The sequence below is a fragment of the Pavona decussata genome, unplaced genomic scaffold (genome assembly GCF_977016875.1).
Source record: "Pavona decussata unplaced genomic scaffold, jaPavDecu1.1 SCAFFOLD_300, whole genome shotgun sequence".
NCBI classification, from domain to species: Eukaryota; Metazoa; Cnidaria; class Anthozoa; order Scleractinia; family Agariciidae; genus Pavona; species Pavona decussata.
In genome coordinates, this window is record NW_028145697.1 from 5821404 (window position 1) to 5848802 (window position 27399).

Sequence of the window (27399 nt, forward strand, 5' to 3'; positions counted from 1 at the left end):
TACCATGAACTAATTGGGTCTACTTTTCGCAAAGGTGGCTTTTCGCACGGTATACTAACACTCCTGATTCGGTTGTTTTGCTCAGCAGAATCAGAGATGGCTATAAAGGAAGCTGTATTTATCATGTTCTTTATCACGTTGCTTGTGGCAATGGATGCAAAGGAGCGCGATGAGGTTCGAGGTAAATAATAAGGCAATGGAATTTTTTTAACCAAAAAATAAATAAACAGACAAAAAACAAACAAAGAAACAGATAATTGTATTTGATTCACACAGATTATTACTGAATTAAATAATAAATGATGGTTTATTTCCCATAATGTAATACAAGTACATACTGGTAGGTAATTTTTTGTCTTTTCAAACCACGAATTGGTATGATCTCTCCTCAGAAAGCCTACTTTTCATTTTCAACGATAAATTTTTTTCTGAATCGATTGACTACGCGTGGAATAGAATATACGCATATCAAGGGCCTCAATTCCAGGACCGCGAAATCGAGGCAAATTCGGTGATAAACATATTTACATCCAATAAATCTGAAAAGCTTCTAGCTTTTGGCACATGCAGTTAGCTCAGGCTGTTAAAGTACGCAGCCTGAAATAGTCTGCTGCGAAGCCACTTACAACGATTTATCACAACGGTAGAGGGCAAAATTACTGAATGCTGATTGGTCGAAACAGAGAGCATTTTTTCCTTAATTTTCCTTTCACTGAAGAAAAAATTCCTCGCTCCTGATTGGCTGAGCACGCTATTGCTACATTTTGTTGTTTTCTTCATTTTGTGCCGCGACAACAACGACTTCTTTTGGGTTCTTTGGAGTTTGACTTTTTAAGCCTGATTGTTTGTGCCAAAAATACTTGGAAATCAAGTGCTACAGTTAGCGGGAGGAGACGGCTGACATTTCAGACTAGTGCTACAGCTACAAAGGAAATTCCAAAAGGTGAACTTTCGTTTCTTGCCAGAACAGCAAGAGATTACTTTTGTCAAAAACTAAAAACTTGAACGGATTCGTTTGGTTGAAAAACTGAAAACATTCATGGCCGCTACCAAGTGCTTTCACCTCGCTACGGCTTCTTCCAACGAACGATAACCAAACAATATTATATAACAGTGCCGTTTTGATGGGAGGAAGGAGCAGGTCAAATTCAGTGGAAGGAATTACTCTGCAAGTTCCTTCTTTGGACCTACGGTTTGCTATTTTTATCAATCTGTGTTCCTGTTATTGCCAAGCGTTAGAAAGCTTCACAGTGCAGGTGAACAAAAATTATCCAGTAGATGCGTAACATTTGGTTTAATTGTTGTTAGTTTGCTCATGAATTAAACTTGCATTTTCTCTTAATTACACATATATAGCAATCAACTTTTCTCGTTTTTTCTGCTTTGTACGCTAAGAATTGCTGCTCGTGTTTTAAACGAGCAGTAGTGTTTTATCGGGTTTTAAACCACGGGGCGCAGCCGTGTGGTTTTAGACCCGATATGACACGTGCTGTTACTTTTTTTGAACAGCTTCAAAAACATTCCTGCAAAAGCGTGTGTCAATAGAGTTCATAATAATTATGCTTTTGTAAACGTTGGAAATTAGCATACGAGAAAAACACCGCATACTAATGAGGAGTGTTTTATCAGCTGAAAAAACGCCGCATACTAATAAGGAGTAATAAGGAGGAGGTTTATCGATATAAAGTCACTGCACGTGATGTATTATCGACCATTTGATAGGTCAATGGGTGTATTAATTATTAATGATAATTTACATATTTTTTGCATACGGTTTATCCTCAGGCATTGAAGTTTAGAGTGTAAGTTTACGGGCAAGATTAAAACTGTAATCGAATTTGTGAGATAGAAATCATCTTGAACTCTTTAAATTTCGGGGAGAAGTTGAGGAATTTCTAGCTAGTTATCATTGGATTAATACCGATTAGGACAAGCGCAAAATCTAACACACTTGGGATGCAAATTCTGACGTCAATCAATTTTAGTAAAGCTGACACAGTTTTCCTTAACTTCAAAAGGTGAAGTCACCAAATTAAAATTGGCACTCTTAACGGATACAATCCAGTTTTTAAAGGATACAGTTCGACGGCAGCTTTGAAAGGTAACAGTTTTTAAATGCAATAAAATAATATTTTAAAATTTTTAAGTTAGTTCTCTGTTTTAGAAGGTAAGCATCGAACCCTAGAGTGTTTTGTATTACTGTAATCTACTCGCATTTTAAAAACTACGGCTGTGATTTAAGATCTTCCAGTAATATCTCGTTTTGTACTTACTTTTCTTTCCCACCGCATGGCTCTCATGTGTTCGCAAACACACACAACTTTCAAAGCTCTGAAATAATTCTACTAAACACCTTTTTCAAAGGCTATTATTTCCGTATGCTCCATTTGTTAACGTTTATTTAGAGACTAGAATTATTACTATAAGTGCAGAATTGACACAATTTTGAATTTCCAAACATTTTTCTCCAAGAGCTAACTTGCCCCCGCAGAAAATATCATGTTTACGTGATTCGACGGCCGTCTGCAGATCATTTATAAACGAAAATGCTTTCTCCCAGGCAACAATTGATAATTTTCTTTACGTTACGTGTTTAAAGTTTTACACAGATGATTTAATCGTTTATTAAATTCTCCGGATACCATCGATATTCGTGTAGAAATTAATTTTTGAACAATATTGTTTTGACACAGTTTTGAATTTCCAAACATTTTTCCCCGGGAGCTAACTTGCTCTCGCAAAGAAAAACCCTGTTTACGTGGCTCCGACGGCTGTTTAAACAGATCATTTGTTATCGAAAATGTTTTCTTCCAGGCAAAAATCGATAATTTTTCTTTATGTTACGTGTTTCAAGCTTTACACGGATACTTTATTTTGTTATTAAATTCTTGATACCATCAACATATGTGTAGATATTAATTTTTGAACAATATTGTTTCGTGGCCGTGTTTTTTTTTTCATTCGCACCTTACGGCTCTCATGTGTTTGTAAACACACACAAGTTTAAAAGCTCTAAAATAATTCTACCAAACACTTAAGACTATTTTCCCGTATTCTCCATTTGTTAACGTTTATTTAGAGACTAAAAATATTACTATAGGAGTAGAATTGACACAGTTTTGAATTTTCAAACATTTTCCCCGGGCCGCTAGCTTGCTCTTACACAAAAAATATTGTCATGACGTGTAATGCGACGGCCGTTTACAAATTACTTGTAAACGAAAATGCTTTCTTTTAGGCAACTATCGATATTTTTTCTTGATATTTCGTGTTTCAAGCTTTAAACAGATACTTGAAACATTTCGATACCAATTCGCAGAAAAAATTATTTTTTGAACACTTTGTTTACTGAGGAGCCGTGTACATGCAATGTATTTGCGCCGCTCTGCTTCCATGCGCTTGGACTGTAAATATTTCGGGACACAACCAAGCGTTTAAAAGGCAATGTACCTAAAAGCGTTCCACTCGATTTGAGACTCGAAAATACTTTTGCCTCATATTTATATCATCAATACCACTATCCATCCTTAAAACGAAAATGCAGTTAGAATGAGGAAATAGTTTATTTTACTGCCATTATCAGCATTTCATCTCTGAACGACCGTTACCGGCTAAAATATGCAAATTTTAGACGCTGTTATTTAGGTTTTTCAAGGATCGTTAAAAGCTACTGCGGGCCGTTAAAACCTAGACCATTTGTACTCATTTGGAAGTATGTTGCTTCTTCTTACTGTTCCAATACGATTTAGCCGTATTTCTCTGTAATCAGCAAAAACAGGTTATCGTTATTCTAGTAATTCAATTAAGTAAGCAAACTGCACCAAAATATGCCTCAGAAATTTCACAAAATTCTTAAAAGTGGCACCTAACCTAGACTTAAAAACATGTTTTAGTTAAAAATAAAGAGGTATTCTATCAATTTATGCAATAAAACTTGTGGCACAACGCGGTTCAGGATTAAAGTTTTCGATTCAAATTTGCATATTGATGCTGAATTTTCATTGCGTGACACTGGCTGCTTTGACAGAAAAATTTCTCGTCCAGTTATTCAAATATTTGCCACGTCTTCTATTTTCCAACCAAAAACTTTATCTCTCTAGTTCTTCCTTCTTCAATGATACCTGTTGTTCCAAAATTCCACAGGTGTACGTAAGATGCAGTTTTAAGCTTGATAAATCCCAACATTTGTGTTAAAGTGCAGTGTTCTTTAAATTGTCAAGATGTAGATTTCAAATTTCTTTTCAGAAGCAAACCTCTTTTACTTTATAATGTGGTCCAGTGTGAAGCAGCTGCATTACCCAGTATTTGATACGACTTTATCTCCAGCACATTTTAAAAATGAAAGTTAGATGTAAAAAAAGTAAATCTCCCACAGCGTTATTAAGTATGCGCCAACGGTCAGAAACTTTTGGACAAGGACTACAAGAACTGGAATGCGGACCGCGAATAAATAGTTTTGCTTTATTTAATTATCACTTAACAGGAGCACACATCTTTATCTAATTTAAAGACCTTTTCTAGTGAAATTTCAATAAGATGGTTTCGTCCTGTCACTGTCTGTTTCTTCTATTGAGAGTGGTCAGCTATATTGCACACGCTCCTTGGTCCACAGTCCGGGATCCAACGCTACTCCACTTTCACAGCCAGTTGGCAGCGAAGTTGGCACGGGCAAATACTACAGCGCTGATACCACAACTTCAACATGAATTTCGAATCGTGCAGCTTTAGGCAAATTAAGAAAATAGCGTGTGGAAGTTCGCGCAATTTGTCCCAAATGGTTAAAGTAGATGAATGTCAGTACAAAATTACGACTCAGCTTGAAACCTGTCATCTATCAAAGTCTGGACTCAGTGAAGCGGAACTAATACTGTCAAGGGCCGGTCATTTTGACCTTACGAAAGATCAAATACAACAGATGGTAATTTGCCCACAACATCGGCATAAACTCGGAAAATTTTGGCGGCCACCTCGTTCTTGCCAGTATCCATCGCACAGTGGACCAAGAAAAAAACATTGTAACGAAAGGCATGTAATTGGTTTGGAGACTGCGAAGAACATACAGTCGGTTTTCAAAGTCACCGTGGGAATAGGATCACGTAAGAATTAAAAATACCACGTGACGAGGCGGCCATGGTGGGGGTCAAAACAAAAGAATATTTCCTCGAAGAATTTACATGAAAATAGATTTTAGTTTTCAGAGGAGAGAAATGCTTTTGTTCTTGACCACCAATATGGCCGCCGTGACGTCACATGCCAACCAGCAATACCGTAAAATTCCGAAAATAAGCCCCGGGGCTTATATTTTTCAAAGACCGTTTTTGAGGGGCTTATTTTTGGAGAGCCTTATATACGGAGGAAAATTTGGGTGTCAAAATCGATTGGGCTAGCCATAGAAGTACATTTACCGTTTTTGCTTTGTTTTACTTTGTATTTAAGGGCAATTTTCCAAGTACAAGCCCTGGGGGGCTTATATTTGGTGGGGCTTAATTATACACGGAGGGGCTTATTTTCGGAATTTTACGGTAATTTAATTACTTAATTCTTTACCAAGATGAGTGTTTTTCTTCTTTGAGAAGACAACGGGAAAAGGGAAAAATTTTTGATGATAATGATAATGACGACGACGATGATGACCAAGTACTGTAATTGTTACTGTTGCCATAAAAATTGCAAGACCATGATGAACTCAGTAGTTCACTCAATCTTTTCTATTCAGCAATATGTGGGAAGTGTAGAAGCAAACATAAGGAAGTGATGTAGGAAAAAGTAGGAAATGGCTTAAGTTAGATCCTGATAAGGGAGAAGAATGCGATCCGCATCACAGTGCTGCAGCTTACGGCTTAAGAAACAGGTAAACGATCGTTGTTGGTGGCTATCTACCTCCTTGTGGACGCCTCCATTCTCCGTGTTGATGACGTAAAAAATTGACCTCTTAACAAACCCCTCAAAGGTCTTGGGATATCTAAACACTTTTCTGAAAGATCCGCATTTGGCCCGTTCAGGACCAAAGGTACACACCGGGTTTACTAAATTACGCACTGCGGGATATATCATTCCGATTTTGCGACTCAACTGCTGCGCTCATTTGCGGAATGCGATTATTTTGATGGCGGCGTTTACTTAAAAATCCTCAAAGATTTATAAAAAAAAGTGGTTACTTTTGGCGGAAAAAAATGGGCTTGCTAACTTTCGCCGTTCCAAACTACAAAACAGTGCTAGGCACAAAAATAAGTTTCCCACACTGTTTCAGGTAGAGTGTCATGTTCGGGTTGTGTTTTCTTGCTTTCACGGGGGGCGGGGGGTGGGGTGGGGTTTTAAATAGAGGCAGCACTTCATCAAGGGTGACGCAATATTGCGTCCATAACATATGTCGGTTTACTTAAGATGTCATTTTCCAAAAGTGCCAAAATGTTTTGTTTCCAACTCTTGGCGAACTGTAGTGCAGTGTTAAGAAAACAAATTTTAAAGACGCCTTTTATTTTATCAGGCTGCTAAATGAAACTTTCGCGCCTGAGACCCCACAAACGGACAGGCTTGCTGGCGCTAACTGGACGCCTGGATGTTGGAGTGGGGTTGGTAGTGGTAGTTCGCAGGAAGACATACATACAGACGAAATTCCTGAAGTATCCGATGACGTCGTTGCTGATTTTAACGAGGGAATGGTGAAAATAGTTAGACATTCAAAAAGGGAAGACCTCACGCCACTAACATTCCAACTGTCCACGACATGGGAGGAAGCAATACCGGATGAAAAAAAAACTTGCATAGAGAAAGCAACGAAAACATGTGAAGTAATCTGCAGTGTTATAGCTCCGAAAGACGGCGAAAAACTTTTTCAAGCGATACACCAGCCTACCGCGAACGATCTTGATGAACCAACAGAGGATCTTATTGCCTTGATGTCCGCATATCGAGATGCCATGACAAAAAATGTAAAGATTCAAATACTCAGCATCTATGCTTATCGGTATACCATGAAGCTGTAACAGAAATTCCACGAGCCTTATGAAAAGATAAGTTTGAGACAAATAAAAAGGGCGAGATTGCATGCAAGAAAACGAGGGCCGGGGTCAAATGTCCCGAAAGTATTCAGCCATCGAGTACGTCTGGACACAAACAAAGTCGACCACTTTATAGATTTTGTAAACCGTCCTTATTTCTACCAAGACGTGGCCTTTGGAACGCGAACACTGACCTTAGATGGGGGAGGCAAAATAACAATGCCCAACGTAATCCGGACCGTGACTAGATCGGCCATGATTATGCAGTACCTTCAACATTGCGAAGAAGAATCATTTGAACCGGCTAGCCGCTCAACCCTTTGTCGCATTCTTGAAGTGAGAGAGGCTTCACAGCAGAAGTCTCTCAGTGGTCTGGACAACATTGCAGCAGAAGGGGTCGCATCCTTTGAGCGGCTGTTGAGTATTCTAGAAGAGCTGAATCAGGCTGGTGCCGACAAAAGAAGAGTTACGGAACTGGCAAAAAAATTGAACGATGGGAAAAGATACCTGAAGACGGAGTTTAAAGTGGACTGTTCAGCAGAGGAGAGTGAGTGCGAAGACCACTGCAGAAAACTTGCGTTAAGCGATCCAGTTGATCCATGCTTCAACCATCAGTGCTCACACTCACACAATATGGTGTGTGAACAATGCGAACAATTGAAGGCAACGTTAGACGAGATGGAAGAAAGTATAAAGAAACACTCCAGCCATCTTTACAGCCAAGAACAAAAGCATGATCTTCTTTACGATTTTGAAAGATCTAAGAATTGCATTTTTCTTTGGAAATCTCATGCCTTACGCTCTGTCAACCAAGAATCTGCTAAACAAGAAGCCCTCCAAAGTCTTGACAGTCAGTCAGTCGTTGTTGTTATTGACTGGGCCATGAAATTTCTTCAAATGAAATACAGAGAAAAACAAAGTGAATGGTTTGCTAAAAGGGGCCTTAGCTGGCATATAAGTGTGATCTCAAAAGACCAAGAAACGCGGAAAGCTAAGGTCCTGTCGTATGCCCATTTATTAGATTCGTGTTGTCAAGATTGGTATGCGGTGGTATCTATTTTAGAAAACCTTTTTCAAAACATCAAGGCTGACGAGGCTGGCTGCTACCATTGCAATCACCTAATAGCAGCAGTCAAAGATATTGGAGATCGAGTGGGAATTACAGTTGCACGTTATGATTTTTCAGAACCCCAGCAAGGAAAGGATGTTTGTGACAGGGTGCTTTGTCCCATGAAAGCAGCCATAAGAAAGTATTGCGCGGAAGGCCATGACATCATGAACGTAGGAGCAATGCACGAGGCCCTTAAGGAACGGCCTGTCAAAGGAACGACAGCGGCTGTAGCCATTTTGGATGAGTCATCCAAAATTCTTGAGGTTCAGAAGATAAAACAATTTAGTGAGTTGCACAACTTTAGATACGAAGAGAGTGGGATAAGAGTGTGGAAAGCTTACGCTGTTGGGATCGGCAAGCTTATCCCTTGGCAATCTTTGTACATACGGCACCAGGGCTGCACAAATATATCATTAATGGAGGGAAAAGGATTCTTCACCAACACAGAAATAAGAGACCTTCATCGCCCAAGAAAGTGTCAAGCAAGGAAAGACAACGTCGAAATTGATGATCAGCCATCAATGTTTGTGTGCCCTGAAGAAGGCTGTAACTGCACTTTTGACTCTTTCTCCGAACTTGAGTTGCATACAGACGTAGGAATACATGATAACAGGAGGTCGGAAAGTCTTTATGATAAAGTACGGAAAAACTGGGCTGAAAAATTTTCTTCCATTGAGAACCAGAAGTTAACAAGCAACAAATCCTCCACTAGTCTGACTGTTAACAGCACAAATTCTCGTCTAAGTATCGGATGGGCTCTTAACAAAGGTAGAACTGGCGGAGTTCGATTTTCTGAGAACGTGAGACGGTACCTTACAACAAGGTTTGAAATGGGAGAAAGAACGGGCAAAAAAGCCAATCCAGAAGAGATCGAACGTCAAATGCGCAACGCCAGAAATGAAGGGAATGAAAGATTGTTTCGAAGAGAGGAGTGGCTCACCAAGACTCAAATAATGGGTTTTTTTTCACGCCTCGCTTCACGGCAGAGAACTCGCGGTCAGGAAGCTACATCAAAGGAACAGACATTTGATATTACAGCAGATGAGAATGACGACATCGACGCCCTCATTGGAGACTCTGATCGCAACAATTTGCTTGACGACATTCAAAGTAGAATTGGACTAGAGCATCCGATAGTATATGACACATATGATCTTTGCGTCTATCACAAGGAAGGAAAGCTACAGGCCTTCAATGTTGCAATGCTCAAGACTATTCTTCGGCACTTTGAAGTACCTTTCCGAGCAAAAGATAGAAAGGCAGACCTTATTAGGTTGTTAACTCTGAATAGAGTTTACTGTCCCTTTTATCAGACAAAAGGGACAACAATATTTCTTCTTGTAACTGAATCAAATAAGCTTTTATTGTGCAAGTCTTAGTTAATTTTTTTTCCCCGAAAATTCTTTGGCATGTTGAGTTTTTTCGTATTTATTATGTGACTTTTACCCGATGACACGAAACGGAGACGCTTAATTCGATAAAATATTTAAATAATCTAATTGTTAACTTATAAACCCGCCAATCGAACACTGTAGCACTCACTTAACTCACTCTCCATAAAGGAATAACCAAAGTTCGAGAAATCAAAATTCCAACTAGAATTCAAGGCTCGATCTTCAACTGTCCAGTCTGTCTCGGAATTCCCAGAAGAGAAAGCACATAGAATAACAAACCAAATACAGACTGAAATATGACCATTATGACTGAAGCTAGAATTTTCAAAAATCGAACTTAAGCTACTGACAACGTGTAGCACGGCCTAGTATATTTGCGATTAGTGGTTGGTTGATTCATCACGCCTTAATAATGTACTATATGACCTACTATTACTAAAGTTGCTTACAGTCAATCCAGGTCACGCGTGAACAGTAATTCCAAGAATGAAATGAACATTCGAATTTCTCTTTGTAATGTCCGACGTGTGAATGAAATGTTGGACATCTCTCTGGACATCGTTCCGAAAAAGACGCATTAACTAAAAAAAAAGATTCAAAATACTCGGGAAACAATTGTTATTCTTGAAATATTCAATTTTGCAATGTAAAGAAAACTTCATAGCTTTATACTGTCAATAACCTAGGGAAAATTATACGGGAACTCTGAAATCTCGTTGGCGATTTTGAAAACTGACATGTAAATTTCAAAACTCCGTTCAAATTTCAAAAATATCGTTCACGCGTGACCTGGGTTGACTGTAAGTTAAGGTATCTAGACATTGACTGTACACATTTCACCGTTTTCAAGCAAAAATAGGAATCGGTTTAGTCGTGATGGGAATTCATAACCATGTAATTAAAATGTGGACTAGACGTGAATAGACACCCTATTCTGGTTTTCGATTCCTCGGCTTTTGGAGTCCAATCCTCACTTTCACAACTTATCTTTAAGGACTACCGTGTACTCTCCTCCCATACAGCGTAAAGGTCAATTCGTGAAGGACTTGCCCGCTGTAAAATGTAAATACTTAATTTTACCGGTAAAAAAAATGTTCCCTAAAAACGCAACTGTTGTATGTCGAATAAAGCACGTTTGGAAGGGCGATCCTAACAAAGGTTAGTGGCAAAGTAAACTTAATGGTCTACACTTCCGTTCAGTTTTCCTGTAAATAAAGTACAAAAAAAGTTGCCTAATGGCATTTTTTATTATTTTTAAGCTTAATAATATCAATAATTATAACAAAATATTACAACAAGCAAATGCGATGACCTTTCTAAAGTCTCGCCTGTGACTATGCTTCCAATGAAAGCGTTAAAACGATTTAGTAAATAAGAATTAAGGTTTGGCTGCTGAACTTTTAGGAATAATTATATTTCTAAAGATCTATCTATTGAAAAAGGAAGAAGACGAAGAAAAATAATTTTTTTCGTTTAAAAAACATATTTTACTTCCGAGCGGCAAGTATTTGGGGAAATTTCCAATCGAAGCAGCCGGTGTCACGCAACGCGAATTCTGCGTCAATATGTAAATTTGAGTCGAAACCTTCTAGTCTGAATCGCGTTGTGCCACAAGTTTTATTGCATAAATTGATAGAATACCTCTTTATCTTTAACTAAAACATGTTTTTAAGTCTAGGTTAGGTGCCACTTTTAAGAATTTTGTGAAATTTCTGAGGCATATTTTGGTGCAGTTTGCTTACTTAATTGAATTACTAGAATAACGATAACCTGTTTTTGCTGATTACAGAGAAATACGGCTAAATCGTATTGGAACAGTAAGAAGAAACAATAAACTTCCAAATGAGTACAAATGGTCTAGGTTTTAACGGCCCGCAGTAGCTTTTAACGATCCTTGAAAATCTGAATAACAGCGTCTAAAATTTGCATATTTTAGCCGGTAACGGTCGTTCAGAGATGAAATGCTGATAATGGCAGTAAAATAAACTCTTTCCTTATTCTAACTGCATTTTCGTTATGAGGATGGATAGTGGTATTGATGATATAAATATGAGGCAAAAGTATTTTCGAGTCTCAAATCGAGTGGAACGCTTTTAGGGACATTGCCTTTTAAGTCTTAAAATTTTTGTTAGGGTCAGAATTATTTTAGTAGGAGCAATATTGACTGAGTTATGAGTTTTCAAACATTTTTATCCGAGCGCCAAATATGTCTGGGAGCCCTGTTAAGCAACCGACGACGACTGCAGCAACGACACTGCAAATGAACAACATGAATCGCTCCGCACGTGCATTTTAATTTTTGGTACATTTTTTTCGTCCATTGCAAAAAAAAAAACAACGTGAAATGACCTAATTTACGGTTTTGAGGAGAACATAAGCCCACGATGGTGAATTTTACTTTCTCTGTTAACTTGAACGCAACTCTTACCAATTTACGCAACTTGCTAGCCGTTAACTAGGCTAATACGTTCCCGAGCAACAATCAATAATTTTTGCTTATTTTACGTATTTCTAGCTTTACAAATATACTTCAATTGTTTCGGTAGACAAATATTCGTGGAGAAACTAATTTTTAAACATTTGTTTCGGGGCAGTTTCGTTCGCACAGCACGGCTCTCATTCGGTTGTAAACCCAGTGTTCTCAGTCCTTTTCTTCACGTTTATTTAGATTTCAGAAGGAGCAATATTGACTGAATTGTAAATTTTACACATGTAATGAAGAGAGAATATAAGTTAATTCAGGAGTAAACTAACAACGACAAAACTTAATGTCAGGCATCAATTAACTGTTCACCTGTGCTGTGAAGCTTCCTACCGCTTGAAAATCCGCGAAAATAGACCACGACAGCAAATAGAAAACGGTGGATCTAAAGAAGGAACTTACGGAGCAATTTCTTCCACTGAATTTGACCTGCTCCTTCCTCCCACCAAAAGGACACTGTTACGCTCCGCCGGTTATCACTCGTCGTAAGAAGAAGTAGCGAGGTGAAAGTACTTGGTCGCCATGACTGATTTTCTGTTTCTCAGCTAAATAAATGTCAAGCGATCCAAGCTTTTAGCTTTCACACATATAATCTTTTTTTCTCCTGTCTTTTGCTGTTTCTTGTAAGAGATACAAAAACTTAACGTTTAGGAATTTCGTCTCTAGCTGCAGCACTTGATTTTCATGTATTTTCTGGTACAAACAACCTGGCTTAAATAGTCGAACTCCAAAGAACCTGAAAGAACTCGTTGTTTTTGGACACAAGAAACTTTAGAATTGGCGTGCTCAGCCAATGAGGAGCGAATATTTTTGCCGCTTAACCAATCAGGAGTAAGTAATTTTGCCCTCAGGGAAAGGGAAAATTAAGAAAAATTGCCCTATGCATTACATTGTTATTGTTATTGTTGATGAGTAGTTTGCTGCATGTGCACTAAAAATATATAACTGCAGAAAGGATGAGGAACTGGTAAGGTTATTACGTTCATACGCTCAGCAGATTTCTATAAATGCCATGAAAAAAATTTGGAGCTCCGCTTTTAGGCTTAGCTAAACATATGTATTACATCATTCTCATATTTTAATTTGTCCTAAAAATTCTCTTGTTCTTGTATACAATTCTAATCATTTTCGACGTCTAGTAAAGTTGACGCCTTTTAAAATGCGAAAAACATACCCTGAAATCTTTTAACCGTTAGTTAATCAATCTACACATTTCTTAGATTGACTTATATATACAAATACATAAAGGAAGGATAGCTCTTCATATCTGATAAGATTTACAGAGTTCCCCTATTAATAGGCGGAGAGTTAAATTCACTACAACTCTCTTGAGTTGGGAACTGATGGCCGAATTTTAAAGCCCTTCGAAATTGGCGTTCTCTTTATTTTCCAAAGTAAAGATAATAGAAACTTACAAACCTCCATTTCGCAGTTACGATCCATTAAGAAGTTTACTTGTCGAATTTGAGCGAGATCGATGAGATGCGGTTGCCGGCCAAAGTTCGAACCTTGCAGATTACTGCTTTAAAGAAAACCGTTTGTTTTCGATAGGCAGAGGTAGAAACGATGAAAATTTCCAGCTTATATTTTCGACCGTGTATGTCAGGTGAGGGTGGCTTGTTTTTATCGGTAATTGATGCAAAATAACATTTTCCTTTCAATTTCCGGCTTCAAAACGTTCAAAGCTCTTTTATTAAAATGAATCTCACAAACTGCCCCTTCCAGGGGGCGGATCTGGGAAAAAGTTTGAAAGCTGACCTTTTTCCCGCTTCAGATTCTAAAATTTGTGACACAACGATTAAAAAAAAATGGCGACCAAAGCTGCGTTTATCGGATAACCAGATTAACAGAGTATTAAAATGACCAACATGACCAATATTATTTACTTTGGCGACATATTTGTAAGCACAAGGAAGCATTCGGTATCGAAATTAAACTTTAAAAGAGAAACAAACCTTACTGTTATCTCAATTGGACTTAGTATTACTTGCATTTCTTCTTGGGTACATAAAGTGTATTTAACTCCCTTCTGAAGTGTAGCCGCAGCATTTGCATATGCAAGATAAAAATCTACACTTGCAAATATTCCTTAGGACATGAAAACATAATACGACTATACATTAAAATTGCCGAAGTTAAGGTACTTCTTTATAAACCCGTTCAATTGTTTGAAAGTTCTTAAGTCCACAGTATTGCAGATAAATATTTGAAAGGTTTGAGGTAATATTTGGTAGTTCTGTGCGTAGGAAGTGTCAGGATGTAGTCATGTGCCACGAAGGTTGTAATTTACAGAGCGAAGACTAAGCATGTTGGAATAATTTGTTATGAATAGACTCTTGTATAGTAAAATCAGCATTTTATGGAGACGACTATTGCAGAAGGGAATGAGACTGGCCGGTGTATTTGTTAATTTGTTATCAGCTTTACAGAATTTATATCCATCAGCAAACATTTTGGTATCGTAGCCTTCTCGGCTACAAGTCCATTCTAGCATTAAAACCAATGTTTCTTTTAGCTTCTATGGTCTCAATTTTAAGTTGCCATTTACATGGACCCTTAACACGGAAAACCTGAGCCTGTGCTTCGTTTGATCAAACCTGACCGTTCCAGTCGTTCGACAAAAAATCGCTCACCCAACCGAAATAAGGAAAATCGAAATTAAGAATAATCGTTATATATGCCAAAGTTACCAAAATGATGTGATTTACATGAATAAAATGTAACATTCAGATATCCTAGCAATCAAAATACCCATCCAAACCGCCAATGTGCGCGGCTACTTTAAATTGTGAATTAGGCGAAACAATATCGCCTTGAAAACTCAGTTTCTCGCCGGTATCTGGGAAATCGCTTATCAGGTATTTACCAGGCTGTAGCAAAATTCTATTCAGATATTGGTGGCTTGTTGTAGTGCTGAGGCTTAATTAAATTAGCAGTTTTTATAGCAAAAGAGCGATCCTGAAACAATCGACAATTCCAAAAATTACATTCATGGTCCGCTTGTTTTGCTCAGCAGAATCAGAGATGGCTATAAAGGAAGCTGTATTTATCATGTTCTTTATCACGTTGCTTGTGGCAATGGATGCAAAGGAGCCCGATGAGGTTCGAGGTAAATAATTACGTAATGAGATTTTTTTAACCAAAACAAATAAATAAAAATAAACAAACAAACAAACAAACAAAAAGATAATTGTATTTGATCCACACAAATTACTACTTAGTAAAATAATGAATGAATGTTTATTTCCCATAATATAAAACAAATACATACTGGTAAGTGTTACAATAAAATTCCTGAAAAAATGATTGTTCAAGTGCACTTCAACGATAGAACAAATGAAGACAAATATCAGCTAAAAGCGGACGGTTCAAAAAAACTTTTTTTTTTTAACTTATTTGTCGTTTCATATCACGAAGTGTGTCATGATCTCTCCTCAGAAAGCAACATTATTCACACTCGGTGCACGCCAGAAATGATTTTTCTGATCAAACACTTTGGTTTTGCTGAGAAAAGAGAAATTTTGGCCGCTCGACCCACGCCAGGATCCGTTAAGAAGGACTGGGAATATTTCAAATCTAGATTTGAACTGCTTTGCGAAATACAGCAAATTAAACAGTTCGATGGACAAGTTTTTTCACTTGCAGGCCTATAAAAAGGTTTTACAGTGAGTAGCCTGTGCAAAGATTTTCCGGTGTGTAGGCCGGTGGGGGGTGGGGAAAGTCAAAAAGTGGCAAGATACATTCTTATTTTCCAATGTTATTAGGTCAGAAACACGTGTTAGTAATGAAAAACCATAATTATCATTTGTATCTTTCGTAGTATTGCGCAAAACGTCGTTTCTACCCTCTGTCAATGACAGGGGCGACGGAAATGGTATCGGCGGACGGATGGAGGACAAGATAAAGGAGATTACACAATTGGTTAAGAAAAAGAAGTTCAAGAAAGAGAGAAAACAGGTTTTGAAACTACTTAATGAGTTGTCCGCCATGGCTAACGAGTGCATAGCCCCTCCACCTGCTCCACCAAAGCCAGGTAAGGAAGAAGAGCCATTAGGGCTGCAAGTCAAGTTAAATGATTTTTCTAATCAAACACTTTGGTTTTGCTGAGAAAAGAGAAATTTTGGCCAATCGACCCACGCCAGGATCCGTTCAGAAGGACTGGGAATATTTCAAATCTGGATTTGAACTGCTTTGCGAAATTATTGATTATAATCAATAGGAGAAATAGCGACTATTAAATTGTGTTCTGTTTTTTTTTTCAGCAAGATCTACCAATATATCTAGATTGTTTTTAATAAAACAGCTATTTCACTCGCGCTCGTTGGATATGGGATAATTATAGCCAATGAGGCGCCTAGCGCCGAGTTGGCTATCTATCATCTCATATCCAAAGCGCGCCCGTTGAATAATTGTTAAATAAACGAGTCACATGGGTGTCTGATTAGTTTGTTTCATAAGACGTCCAGTTAGCCAAAATTTAAGAACATGTTAAGGACAAAACAAATATTTCCATACGATTAAAATCGTATTGTCAATAAAGGTTAAAGATTTTGACACGTCAGCAAGCTAGAGTTCAATCACGTCAATCAGTCAATTAAAGTTTGAGTTTTTGCGGCCTAATACTTCACCGGGGGGAGGGAGTTAGGATGAGTGCGTAAAGTTCGATTTTGCTGATACTAAGTGAGTGGAAGAGGGGGTCAAATCGTATTTTGTATCCTTGACGTTGTTTTTAAGCAAAAAAAAAAAAAAATGATTCCCTACTTTTTGTATTTTCAGCTTCGTTTTGTCATTTGATTTACTTAACACGATTTCACCTCTAGAAAGTGTAGGAAAGGAAATGCAAACGATTGGTTCGAAATACTGGCAGGTTTCTATGGCAAAGGCTCAATAGTCAAGATTGTTTCGTTATCCTCTAGTCAAAATGTGTTGCTATATTTCCAGCCTGGTGAATGGTTGAGAATGATGTATTATTCTAGAAAGTGACACAGGCATACTCGGAAAAACTGAGAAATCCGAGTGCTCTCATCAGGAGTCGAACCTAAGACCTTCCGATTACTAGTTCGGATGTTCTACCACTGAGCTAAGTGGTAGAGCATCCGAACTAGTAATCGGAAGGTCTTAGGTTCGACTCCTGATAAGAGCACTCGGATTTCTTTTTTTCCGAGTATGCCTGTGTCACTTTCTTATAACTGCTTTGCATCCATATTATTTCTTTCATCGCCACCCTCCGTTTGATATCCTGCAGTCAGAACTGATAGCGCTCAGCCATAGCATCTTATTAACTGAGTTGATAAAACCAAACGTTTATTGGTGAGAAAATTATCAACCCATATTAGCATGAAGAAAATTTAAATTTTCCAGCTAATTTTCTTTCGAGAACTCTTTACCTTGCAGTGCCGGACAGTTCGAATTTCCAGCTTTCTTATCCGACCAAAACCATCGAAGATTACGCCAGCTACCAGCTGTCAAGTTCAGCTGCAAATCTGACCGCTTTTACTCTATGCCTGTGGATAAAGGTTGGTGACCCATCTGATGATGGGACAATGTTTAGTTACTCACTTCCAGATGAAGCCAATGAACTCTTGCTGATCGATTACTCACGGTTCAAGATATTGATTGGTGGTGACAAAGTGTAAGTGCTGAGCAATAATTTTTAAGTAAGCCTACAATGTTGAAATAATCCATTTTACAGTTGTGTTCTTAGTGACCTGGACTTTCAGTGAAAGCGAGGCTCGAGTTGACTTTAGCCCCATTCACACCAACAAACCATGTCTAATTAAACCAAGTTTAACAAAATGAAAATTGGTAACAGAAAGCTGAGGAGTTTAACTAAACAGATTTTAAACGTGTTTCTAGGTGTGGATGGGGCGTTTGTTTTGATAGAAACCTAAGCGCTTTTCTTTTGAAAATTCAAACTAGTTACCGTAAGAACGACATGATTTTCACATGAAAAGTACTAAGGTTTGAATCAAAACAGAGTCAGCTTAAGCCTCGTTTTCACTCAAAAACCAGGTTACTAAGTACACAAATGTAAAATGGTTGTTTCTAGAATGGATACTCCACAACAAGTTTGGACACCTTATGATTTTCACACAACAGAAAACTTTCTTTAAACGGTAAGAGAAGTTTAAAAAATCAAAGTAGTGTACGCCTCGAACCCGGGTCATGGCTAATTAACGAAAATGGTAATTTTTAACTTATTTCAGAGAGTTAGCCATGACAAAAAATGACAGCTAACCGTTTTTAAAGCAGTGCTCAGGCCTCGTCGTTTAGATCAGTACTTAGCCCTCAAAACGGATGTTTTCTGCCTAAATAGACCTCTATTCTCTCAGTTCTCTGCCAAACAAATGGGCTTGTGTTCTCGTCTATCAAGATCAAGATTACTATATTGTGTAAGCACCATAAGGTGTCCAGCTTTCCTTCGGAGTAATTATTCTTGGAACAACCAACAAAATGCGCTATTGTTCAATTAACTATTCTCAGCGGTCTCACCTCTCACGTATAAAAGGAGATGAGACAAAGTGAACAATGCCATTCTGTCGATCAAGCGAAAGAGCATAGTTCAAAATGGCGGACCCTGCTGTACAAGTCCCGGCGCAGGAAAACCTTCCAGCAGCTCAAGCGGCCGCGGTTGTTCAACCACCACCACCGCCTCCGCCTCCACCAAACGCAGAAGAACCTCCTCAAAACGCCGCTGGAGAACAAGTCACTTTGGAGGTTTGTTCAATTTTTGTTTTACTCCGGTATCGTACACGTGTTCTTGCACTTCGTATTCCCGTGGCAGCTTTAAGTCTGTTTTCAGCTCAAGTCATGCCCTGCTTTAAACGTGTAGCTTTGTAGCTCTGCGGGCAATTTTCTCTTTACCCCCCAGTTTATTTTACGCCCTGCTTCTGAACGTGCGACCTTCGTTGCTTTGCGGGCATGTTTACAATTCATGTTGCGCCCTGGCTTGGCGGGCAATTTTAAATTCACTTCGCAATTATGTTGTGCCCTGCTGATAACGTGTACTTGGTTGCTTTGCGGGCAGTTTTAACTCTGTTTACAATTCATGTTCCGCCCTGCTTCAAACGTGTAACTTTTTAGCTTTGCGGGCCGTTTGAAACTGACTTCGTAATTATTGTTGCGCCCTGCTTCAAACGTGTAGCTTTTTAGCTTTGCGGGCAATTTTAAATTGACTTCGTAATTATTGTTACGCCTTGCTTCAAACGTGTAGCTTTTTAGCTTTGCGGGCAATTTGAAATTGACTTCGTAATTATTGTTACGCCCTGCTTCAAACGTGTAGCTTTTTAGCTTTGCGGGCAATTTGAAATTGACTTCGTAATTATTGTTACGCCCTGCTTCAAACGTGTAGTTTTTTAGCTTTGCGGGCAGTTTGAAATTGACTTCGTAATTATTGTTACGCCCTGCTGATAACATGTAGCTTTTAGCTTTGCGGGCAATTTGAAATTGACTTCGTAATTATTGTTACGCCCTGCTGATAATGTGTTTACAATTCATGTTGCGCCCTGCTTCAAAACGAGTAGGTTTTAGCTTTGCGGGCGGCTTTAGATTGACATTCTAATTAATTTTTTGCCCTGCTTCAACACGTATAGTTTTGTAGTTTTGCGGGCTACTTGAAGTCGACTTACTACTTTCTGAATTTTATTTATATGCGCTATTTTTGCCGATTATGTGTACATTCTAATTCTCGGTTAGCTTCAAAAGCTTTTCAATTTTGTTGACCTCAAAACATACTTCAGCAGAGAACTAGTTATTATCTTTGTGCGATCTTTGTCGATTATTCTCACTCTTCATTTTTTAATTGTCTTAATTTGCCATTTCTGAGTGCTTGTTTGCCACATTGTTCTACTTGAATTGTTTATTTTCGTATTGTTCTGTTAATTGTTATATTTGCACTCCGACTTTGTCGGAACAAAAGATTCCCTGCCGCTTTACCGGGTCTTATCACAATGCTTGTACTCATTTACGAATGTTTTGTATCGCCGCTAAGCGGTATGAAATTACACTTCGCAATACATCTGTCTATTTCATTTTCTCATTCAGGCTTTGCAAGAAAGAATTAAATTTTTGGAAAATGCCCAAGGGACCTCCATTCAGGCTTTAAAGAATCGCATTACCCATTATGGTAGTCGCCGCCTGGAGGACTTCGACAAATACGAGGCTTTGCGCCTCGCGGAGGAGCTCGTCTCCGTAGCGAAGACAACTGGTGATGATAAGGCCGCCAGCTTTGACATCATAGCGGCCACCCTAAGAGAGAAAATACACGTGCCGAAAGAGCAGTTTAAAGCTTACTTTTTGGCTCTTCTCGCGGACAAGGAATTTACAAGAATCTTTGACACAATCTCCAAGGTCGACAAGTCGTTTAGACGTCCCTCGCCTTACTCGCGTCCTCAGGCCAGAGGCAGTCAGAGGTTCTCGTCACACCCTCGAGTGACCTGCTACAGATGTGGTACGCCCGGACACAAGTCTACGCAATGTTTTAAGCGGTCTCCGACGACCCGCTATTTTTCTTCAGGCGGTCCAGGTCACAACCAGCCTCGACCGACATCTCAGTAGCAGAATCTGCCCGATCCTCATTTTGTATGCGTTTTAGTACTATTAAAGTCAAATGAACACTATTGCATCACAATGTTTGTTTATTCATATACATTATACCCACCCCCCCAGGGTTTTATTAACATATTATTACTTACATATTTTACGACTCGCTACGCTGTTCATAGATGTGGGAACCAATTATCTCTTTTCGATCGCACCCTTCCCCCCTCGGGTGGCATTCTCAAAGGGAAGCTCACTTTCCCTCTCGGATTACCGGGGCTGAGTTTGCCATTCCTTGGGCCCTAATTTATTTCCAAGTTCTTTTTATTTTCCTTTTAGCTGTCAGACCCTTGCTTTCACGATTGGGAAAAGCATCCCGGTTTCAAGCCTAACACAGTTGGTATGAATAAGTTACAGTGGATAAGCATCGATGGTTCTGTTGTTGATGAGGCCCAAGGGATGGCAAACAATTCCCACATCTCTGATGAGGATATCGCCCTCGTGTTGCAGGGAAATTCATTAGCGGATATGTCTCGCCTTGTTTTCCGCGATCCAGATCACTTCCTAGCAGGGGAACTCCATCGCCATGCACCACAATGGAATGCTTTATTAAATGATATGAACGATGAGCGCTTCTCTGAAGTCCGTGATTGGATTACTAACGGTGTAGACGTAACGAAGTTCTTTAGACCGTTTAAGGGTAGTTACAAGGGAAGGAATTACGAGTGTGGTAGTCCACCGCCTTGCGTTTTTCCCAACCACCTGTCGTGCAAACCTTTTGCCTCGTTTATTTCTGATACGCTCCTGGACCGTTTGCGTTCCGGTGCTATTTCTTTGTGGGGCAAAGTCGGAGAATGCACCCCACCCCACCTTATTATGCCCCTCACTGTCGAGCCTAGCAAGCCGCGTCTCTGCAACGACGATAGATTTCTTAATCTGTGGATCGAAGACCGTCCGTTTGCCTTGGATAGCGTCCAACACTTGCCTAAGTATGTCAATAAAGGATTTTACCAAACAGTGTGCGACGACAAGTCAGGATATGACCACATCAAACTTCACCCCAGCAGTCGAACTTACTTTGGCTTCCAGTGGGGAGGTTGGTATTTTGTGAGTGAATGTATTCCTTTTGGCTGGAAATCCTCGGCCTATATATATCATACGACTGGTCTAGTTGCGTCACACAGACTTCGTTCATGGAACATTCCCTCTTCTTTGTACATTGACGACCGCCATAATGGCCAACTGTCATTTCCAGGTGGCATTTTACCAGCCGCCTATCAAGCCCTCGCCTCAAGGGATGAAGTGAATTTTGCTCTGGCCGTCGCGGGTATTTTTTCTCACGTGCTACATCTTAATTTCCCTCGGCTACTTTATCGGTCTGGCGAAGTCTCACCTTACCCCGAAAAAACAGGCGCCATACCTTGGTTTCGGTATCGATTCTGAGCTACAGGCGTTTACCTTGTTACCCCATAAAAAAGAAAAGCTTCTTCGTCTCATCAAAGAAACGTTGGCTCGCGATAACCTGGACCTACTAACCTTGCAAAGGCTCAGCGGTAAATGCGTGTCCATGAGCTTGGCAGTTCCGGGCGCAAGGCTTTATGTTAATGAATTAAACCTAGCTGTGTCTCGCGCCACGCGTTCTGCTCGACCTGTAAAGATGTCTGCCGCTCTAAAGAATGAAATTGAGCACTGGCTATTCCTTGAGACCTGGGACGGTTTTCTTCCCTGGCGGTCTGAGAAACACACACATGTCAGGCTGTTCTCCGACTCATCTCGCTTCGCTTGGGGAGGTGCACTGAGTCCGGGTGCCATTGAGGCGAACGTTTATGATTACTGGGACGCCTCAACAATACAAGCCGATATCGCCACTAAGGAGACCTTAGCGCTCAATAATGTCCTTGAATCATTCGCTGATACCATCAAAAACTCGTGGGTCGACGCCTTCGTCGACAGCATGGCTCTAGTCCGTTCATGGAATCGACAGGGCTCTCGTTCTCAATCGCTTTCTAGCGCCTTGAAGAAATTATTTAACACAATGACGAAACTCAACATCGATTTGCACCTTACTTTTGTGCCTAGTTCTCAGAACCAAGCCGACTTCCCCTCGCGACGCCTTAGCCTACAGGATGCCAAATTGTGCCCATCCCTATGGACAGTAGTACAAGAGTGGTATGGCGGCGAAAATGGGCACTCTGTCGATCTAATGGCACGCCCTTCAAACGCCCAATCCGACTTGTCAGGTGCCAAGTTACCTTTCTTCTCTGAAAACCCTCTGCCGGGATCCCTGGGAGTGAACGTGTTCGCGCAATCGCCCGATCTGTACGATCCGTTTGTATTCAAGAACCCATACGCCTTTCCCCCGATCTGCCTAATACCTCATGTTATCAAGTATATGAGAAGCCTGCAATTATCCTACACTATCGTAGTACCAGACGTATGCCCAAGGCATTTTTGGTGGCTCTTGTTAACGTCTACATGTTCTTCCCGATACCTGCTGGCCGTTGCCGGAACCGTTGGAGCGCTCCTCACTCCCTCTAAACACGGGTTTTCAAACAATTGGCCTATCCCATGGGATCTCTGGGTGTTCCGCATCGGATAAGCAAGTAGTAGCTCTTGGTTAGCGCACGAGCCAAACAAAGAACACTTAGCTATCTTTAAATTTGCCAATTCTCCCATTAATTTAGCTCCATCCATTACTTCAGTGAAATCAATGTTGTCAATAAATCATTGTTTTCCAGTATACATCTGTTGACAGTTGTTTTATAGCTTCATTTATACATTTATGTCAAAACAAATCTAAAGGATAAAGAAGGAACTGTTTGTTTTACTTTCATATCCTTTAGGACTTACCTCCAGCCGTTCGAGCGTTTGTTCCAGCCGTGTCATGTCCTTCGTGCAGCCACCCCAACGACAAGCTGTTCTTTTTCTGCCAAATGTGCGGCTACAGGAGGAAAACAGTCTCCCCAAGTGTCCCGAGCCCTAAACTCTCAGTCGACCTTCAAGCGATAGATAACCGTTTGGAACTCCTAAATAATGCCTCCCTTCAATCGTCATACTCAAAACAGAAGTGCTCACTTCGTACGGAGTTTGAAACTTTCTTGGCGTCCCTTCCGAATAGTAAAACCATCCTTTCGGCAAGCCCCACTGACATCTCTCGGTTCTTGGTCTGGAAAGACCGACATGGCAAAACCATAGTACATAGTAATGGGTGTCCCGATTCCCACCTTCAAAACGCAGCTAAGTGTAAATGTCCTAAACGCCTGGCATTCAAGACAATCGACTCCTACATTGGAAAACTGCGAGCCATTTTTAAGGAAACCGGGCGCTGTGGAGAGTGGAACTCCCTGCTAGGTCTGGGTAACCCCGCCGCTTCACTCGAGGTGCAAAAATATCTTAAGGCGTCAACTGAGGAACAATTACGAGCCCGCATCACGCCAAAGCAAGCAGTTCCCCTATTTTTGTCCAAATTGTTGCTTCTGGCCCGTTTTTTAAATCGGAAAATTGCGGAGCGCTCGGTTAGTCCTTCTGGTCTGTTTGTATTGACGCGGGACCAAGCGTTTTTCAAAACGTTATTCTTTAGCGGTGATCGTGGTTCAGATCTTGGCATGGTGAAAACAGAAGAGATCCTGCGTTTCCCCCAGGACAATGGGCTGTTGTTCAACCACGTATGGGGAAAAACCCTGAGGGATGGCGTCTCTAACGTCTTCGGGATTCGGAGACACCCTAACCCTGAGTTGTGTCCAGTTAAAGCTATTGAGACATATGTAGCCGTGGCTTCCGAGTTACGCGTTTCTGTGACAAATGGTTACTTGTTTCGACCAACTAATCCCCAAGGTCATATTGTGAACAAACCATTTTCAAGTTCTTCAGCAGAAGCTCGTTTAAAGCTGTATTTGAAAGAAGCTAAGATCGATGAGGGAGAAACGCTACACAGCTTCCGTTCGGGCTCAGCCATAACGTTAGCGTTATCTGGCTCCCAGTTGGCGGACATAATGTCTCATGTAGGATGGAATAACAAAGAAACTGCTCTCTACTACATGAAACTAGCGGAGGTGCTTCGTTTGGATAGTCCCTCTCATTTGCTATCCGCGGACTCTTCCGCGACAGCCGCCCTAACAGAGAACTACATGGAGCTTAACCGTCTAAAAAACTTTATATCCGCTTTTCCGCACGTTTAATTCTTAACCTTGTTACATCTCGTTTAAAGCACTTTACGAATTTTTAGGATGGGGCACCTTGAGTTTGGGATTCTGAGAACGGGATTTCCTTATGGTCCAGTGGTTTGGGACTTTAGGACACTCTGTAACATAGAGACTGTCGGTGCCCAATCTCAACATAGCGTGAGAGAGAGAACGTTGAGAATAAAGTACTATTCTCAGCGGTCTCACCTCTCACGTATAAAAGGAGATGAGACAAAGTGAACAATGCCATTCTGTCGATCAAGCGAAGTGTTGTAGTATAAAATGCAGCACACGGTATCCCTTGCCCTGACGTTCTCTCTTTCACCAGCCATCAAGTTTCGTCCTGCGTTTGATTTTCCCTACCCAAACCCTCCCCTTTCCTCTTCAGAACATTCATCAACAGGACGAGACTGTCGGTGCCCAATCTCAACATAGCGTGAGAGAGAGAACGTTGAGAATAAAGTACTGTTGTTACATGCAACACACAACGATTACATGTTTGGAAAGACAAAAGGAGAGATTTGTGATAGTGGGGTGCGATACAAAGGTGCACATCAAGCTGCCTGCGTTTTGGTTCCCTTGTTTGGATATCATACGAGTCTCCGCTTTGAATAAAATCTGAGCAATCTTCTCTTGATCAAAGATCTGAAGGTTCAAGATTTGCGTCCAAAGTGTCGTTTTTCCACGCAGAAAGGTTTTCTCATGGTTAAGAAGGCGTGTTAGCTTTAAGATTAGCTACCAGTTTGTACCTCAAATAGCACTGAGGTATTTTATTTTAAGATTTCCATGGTAACAGGTCAATAGTCAAGATTGTTTTGTTCGCTACCCTCCGTTTGATATCCTGCAGTCGAAACTGGCTGCACTCGGCCAAAGCACCTTTTAAAACTGAGATGATAAAACCAACCGTTCATTGGTACGAAAAATTATCAAGCCTTATTAGCATGCAGACAAATTTAATTATCTAGCTCGCGGAAGCCTATCGAGAATATTTTACTTTGCAGCGCAGGACAGTGCGAATTTCCAGCTTTCTTATCCAAACAAAACTGTTGAAGATCACCCCAGCTTTTTAATTCTAACAACAGTGCTAATGTATACCACTGGTACATGCTGTCCTGACAGAAATTGATTAAAAAAACTGTGCTTTATTATAAAGAGACTGTTGACAATTTTACCATAAGTGTTTGTAAAGGAAGGCGGTGTTTACTTTCGCATATTATTCTTTCTTGATTAAGTATACATTTTATACATTTTTATAGGATGACGGACTTAGCTGCCAATGATGGTCAATGGCATCACATTTGTGCTACATGGGAAAACAGCGCTGGCTCGTGGAACTTCTACATTGACGGGGAACTTAAAGACAACGGTACCGATTTCCAGACAGGTCACATGATCAACAGCGGAGGAATTGTTATCCTTGGTCAGGATCAAGATGATTATGGCGATGAATTTGAGCAGGATCAGAGCTTCTTTGGTGAGATGTATGCTGTCAACTTGTGGAGCAGTGTTCTATCCACCGAGAAAATTTTGAGCATGTCGGGAAGCTGCTTTGATGAAGGGGGTGATTACCTAAAATGGAGCGATTTTAAGAAGGCTCAGTTGCATGGAGATGTCAGTATTACTTCTCCGACCACGTGCTCACCTTAAAATGGGCATGCACCATTTAATATGTGACTTTCTAGTAAGCAGTTGAACTGTAGACTCAATGATGTAGAATGGGCTCTCACTTTTAGTGTAGTTGAAATGTAACTTCTGATCTTGGGGTCTATAGAGGGAAAAATGCCAACGTGTAACTGAATATTGGAAGTTAAAAATAAAAGTAGCATGCAAGTCACTCTATGAAAATGCCTTTTTCATTACGTTCTTGGCAAGTACTACCTCTTTATACTTCGTTAATTTTAAAACTTTGAAGATTTTTCCAACGCTAACAATAAATATTCCTTCTCACTTGTTGGTGAAGGAGACCGAATGAACAACATAAAATGATAACCAATAATAACAATACAATAATCGTTCGCTTATGCTGTTTTTTTTATCCTGCGAACACGAACTGATCGCTTCTCTCTGCTATGTGCCTTTAAGATTAGAAGGGTATGTATTACTATGCGGAAAAATCAGATCCGAGAATCCATTCTCGAGGGAGGGAGGAAGAGAGAGGACCCTGGGAAAGAGGTTGACACTACGTGAGTTTGCAAACTAGGGAGTTTAAAAAAGCTACTAAGGCGACGGCAACGACAACGTGACAAACAAAAGGATTTAGTAAGAAAAACAAAGGCCCTGCATATGCTTTTTCATTCACTGTGCTCGGCGAAACAACAACGTGAAATTTCCAAATTCAAGGTTTTGAGGAGAACGTCAGCATATGAAGGTAAATTTTCCATTCTCTGTGTCAATTTGAACGCTTTTCTCACCTGTTGTGTTAGTGGATAATTCAGCCACAATGTACAACTTGAACGAATTGGAATAATCGTAAAGAAGTAAAAGTAACGCGAACTAATATTTTCAAGCGACGTTTTCGTTGCCGTTGCCGTCGTGGTTTCTTAAAGTCCCTAGTAACTGAAAGTGTATGGCGAAATGTATTGCTCGAACTGCTGTACGACACTGCAGAAATACCAGAAGACTGCCAGCAAAACGCGTCTTCAAACCAACGAACTACTACGACAAGTCAGTTGACGATGTCATAAATAATGGC

At 40.1% G+C, this 27399-nt stretch overlaps 4 protein-coding genes across 6 annotated transcripts; all 4 read left to right on the forward strand.

The window, feature by feature from the left end:
* The first annotated feature begins 91 nt into the window (after window positions 1-91).
* Window positions 92-26546, forward strand: LOC146454838 (neuronal pentraxin-2-like). Of its 3 annotated transcripts, none has more exons than XM_085095179.1 (5): window positions 92-181; window positions 15005-15097; window positions 15809-16021; window positions 17383-17620; window positions 25964-26546. In XM_085095179.1, the coding sequence occupies exons 1-5, from the start codon at window positions 97-99 to the stop codon at window positions 26352-26354; spliced, it is 1020 nt and encodes a 339-aa protein (XP_084951305.1). In that variant the 5' UTR covers window positions 92-96; the 3' UTR covers window positions 26355-26546. The 3 variants fall into 3 exon arrangements, with proteins under 3 accessions (XP_084951305.1, XP_084951307.1, XP_084951306.1); XM_085095181.1 differs by lacking the exon at window positions 92-181 and adding an exon at window positions 1989-2101; XM_085095180.1 differs by lacking the exon at window positions 92-181 and adding an exon at window positions 2007-2101 and having other exon boundaries at window positions 15002-15097.
* Window positions 4775-6986, forward strand: LOC146454839 (uncharacterized). Its single transcript, XM_085095357.1, has 3 exons — window positions 4775-4918; window positions 5784-5851; window positions 6488-6986. Exons 1-3 carry the CDS (start codon window positions 4775-4777, stop codon window positions 6984-6986), a joined length of 711 nt encoding a protein of 236 aa, XP_084951483.1.
* LOC146454840 (uncharacterized) lies at window positions 7878-9491 on the forward strand. Its single transcript, XM_085095359.1, has one exon. The coding sequence runs from the start codon at window positions 7884-7886 to the stop codon at window positions 9489-9491; it is 1608 nt and encodes a 535-aa protein (XP_084951485.1). The 5' UTR covers window positions 7878-7883.
* Window positions 18466-20606, forward strand: LOC146454841 (uncharacterized). The gene is made up of 2 exons (XM_085095182.1): window positions 18466-18705; window positions 20032-20606. The coding sequence occupies exons 1-2, from the start codon at window positions 18556-18558 to the stop codon at window positions 20542-20544; spliced, it is 663 nt and encodes a 220-aa protein (XP_084951308.1). The 5' UTR covers window positions 18466-18555; the 3' UTR covers window positions 20545-20606.
* Window positions 26547-27399: the final 853 nt, after the last annotated feature.

Excerpts from the sequence above, each read along its gene's own strand:
- LOC146454838 (XM_085095179.1), top strand. The coding sequence starts at position 97 with ATGGCTATAAAGGAAGCTGTATTTATCATGTTCTTTATCACGTTGCTT. Across the intron at positions 15,098-15,808 it reads GGAGCCCGATGAGGTTCGAG|TATTGCGCAAAACGTCGTTT; the intron begins GTAAATAATTAC and ends TATCTTTCGTAG. Across the intron at positions 16,022-17,382 it reads ACCTGCTCCACCAAAGCCAG|TGCCGGACAGTTCGAATTTC; the intron begins GTAAGGAAGAAG and ends TTTACCTTGCAG.
- LOC146454839 (XM_085095357.1), top strand. The coding sequence starts at position 4,775 with ATGGTTAAAGTAGATGAATGTCAGTACAAAATTACGACTCAGCTTGAA. Across the intron at positions 4,919-5,783 it reads AAGATCAAATACAACAGATG|TTAGATCCTGATAAGGGAGA; the intron begins GTAATTTGCCCA and ends AAATGGCTTAAG. Across the intron at positions 5,852-6,487 it reads GCTTACGGCTTAAGAAACAG|GCTGCTAAATGAAACTTTCG; the intron begins GTAAACGATCGT and ends TTATTTTATCAG.
- LOC146454840 (XM_085095359.1), top strand. The coding sequence starts at position 7,884 with ATGAAATTTCTTCAAATGAAATACAGAGAAAAACAAAGTGAATGGTTT.
- LOC146454841 (XM_085095182.1), top strand. The coding sequence starts at position 18,556 with ATGGCGGACCCTGCTGTACAAGTCCCGGCGCAGGAAAACCTTCCAGCA. Across the intron at positions 18,706-20,031 it reads GAGAACAAGTCACTTTGGAG|GCTTTGCAAGAAAGAATTAA; the intron begins GTTTGTTCAATT and ends TTTCTCATTCAG.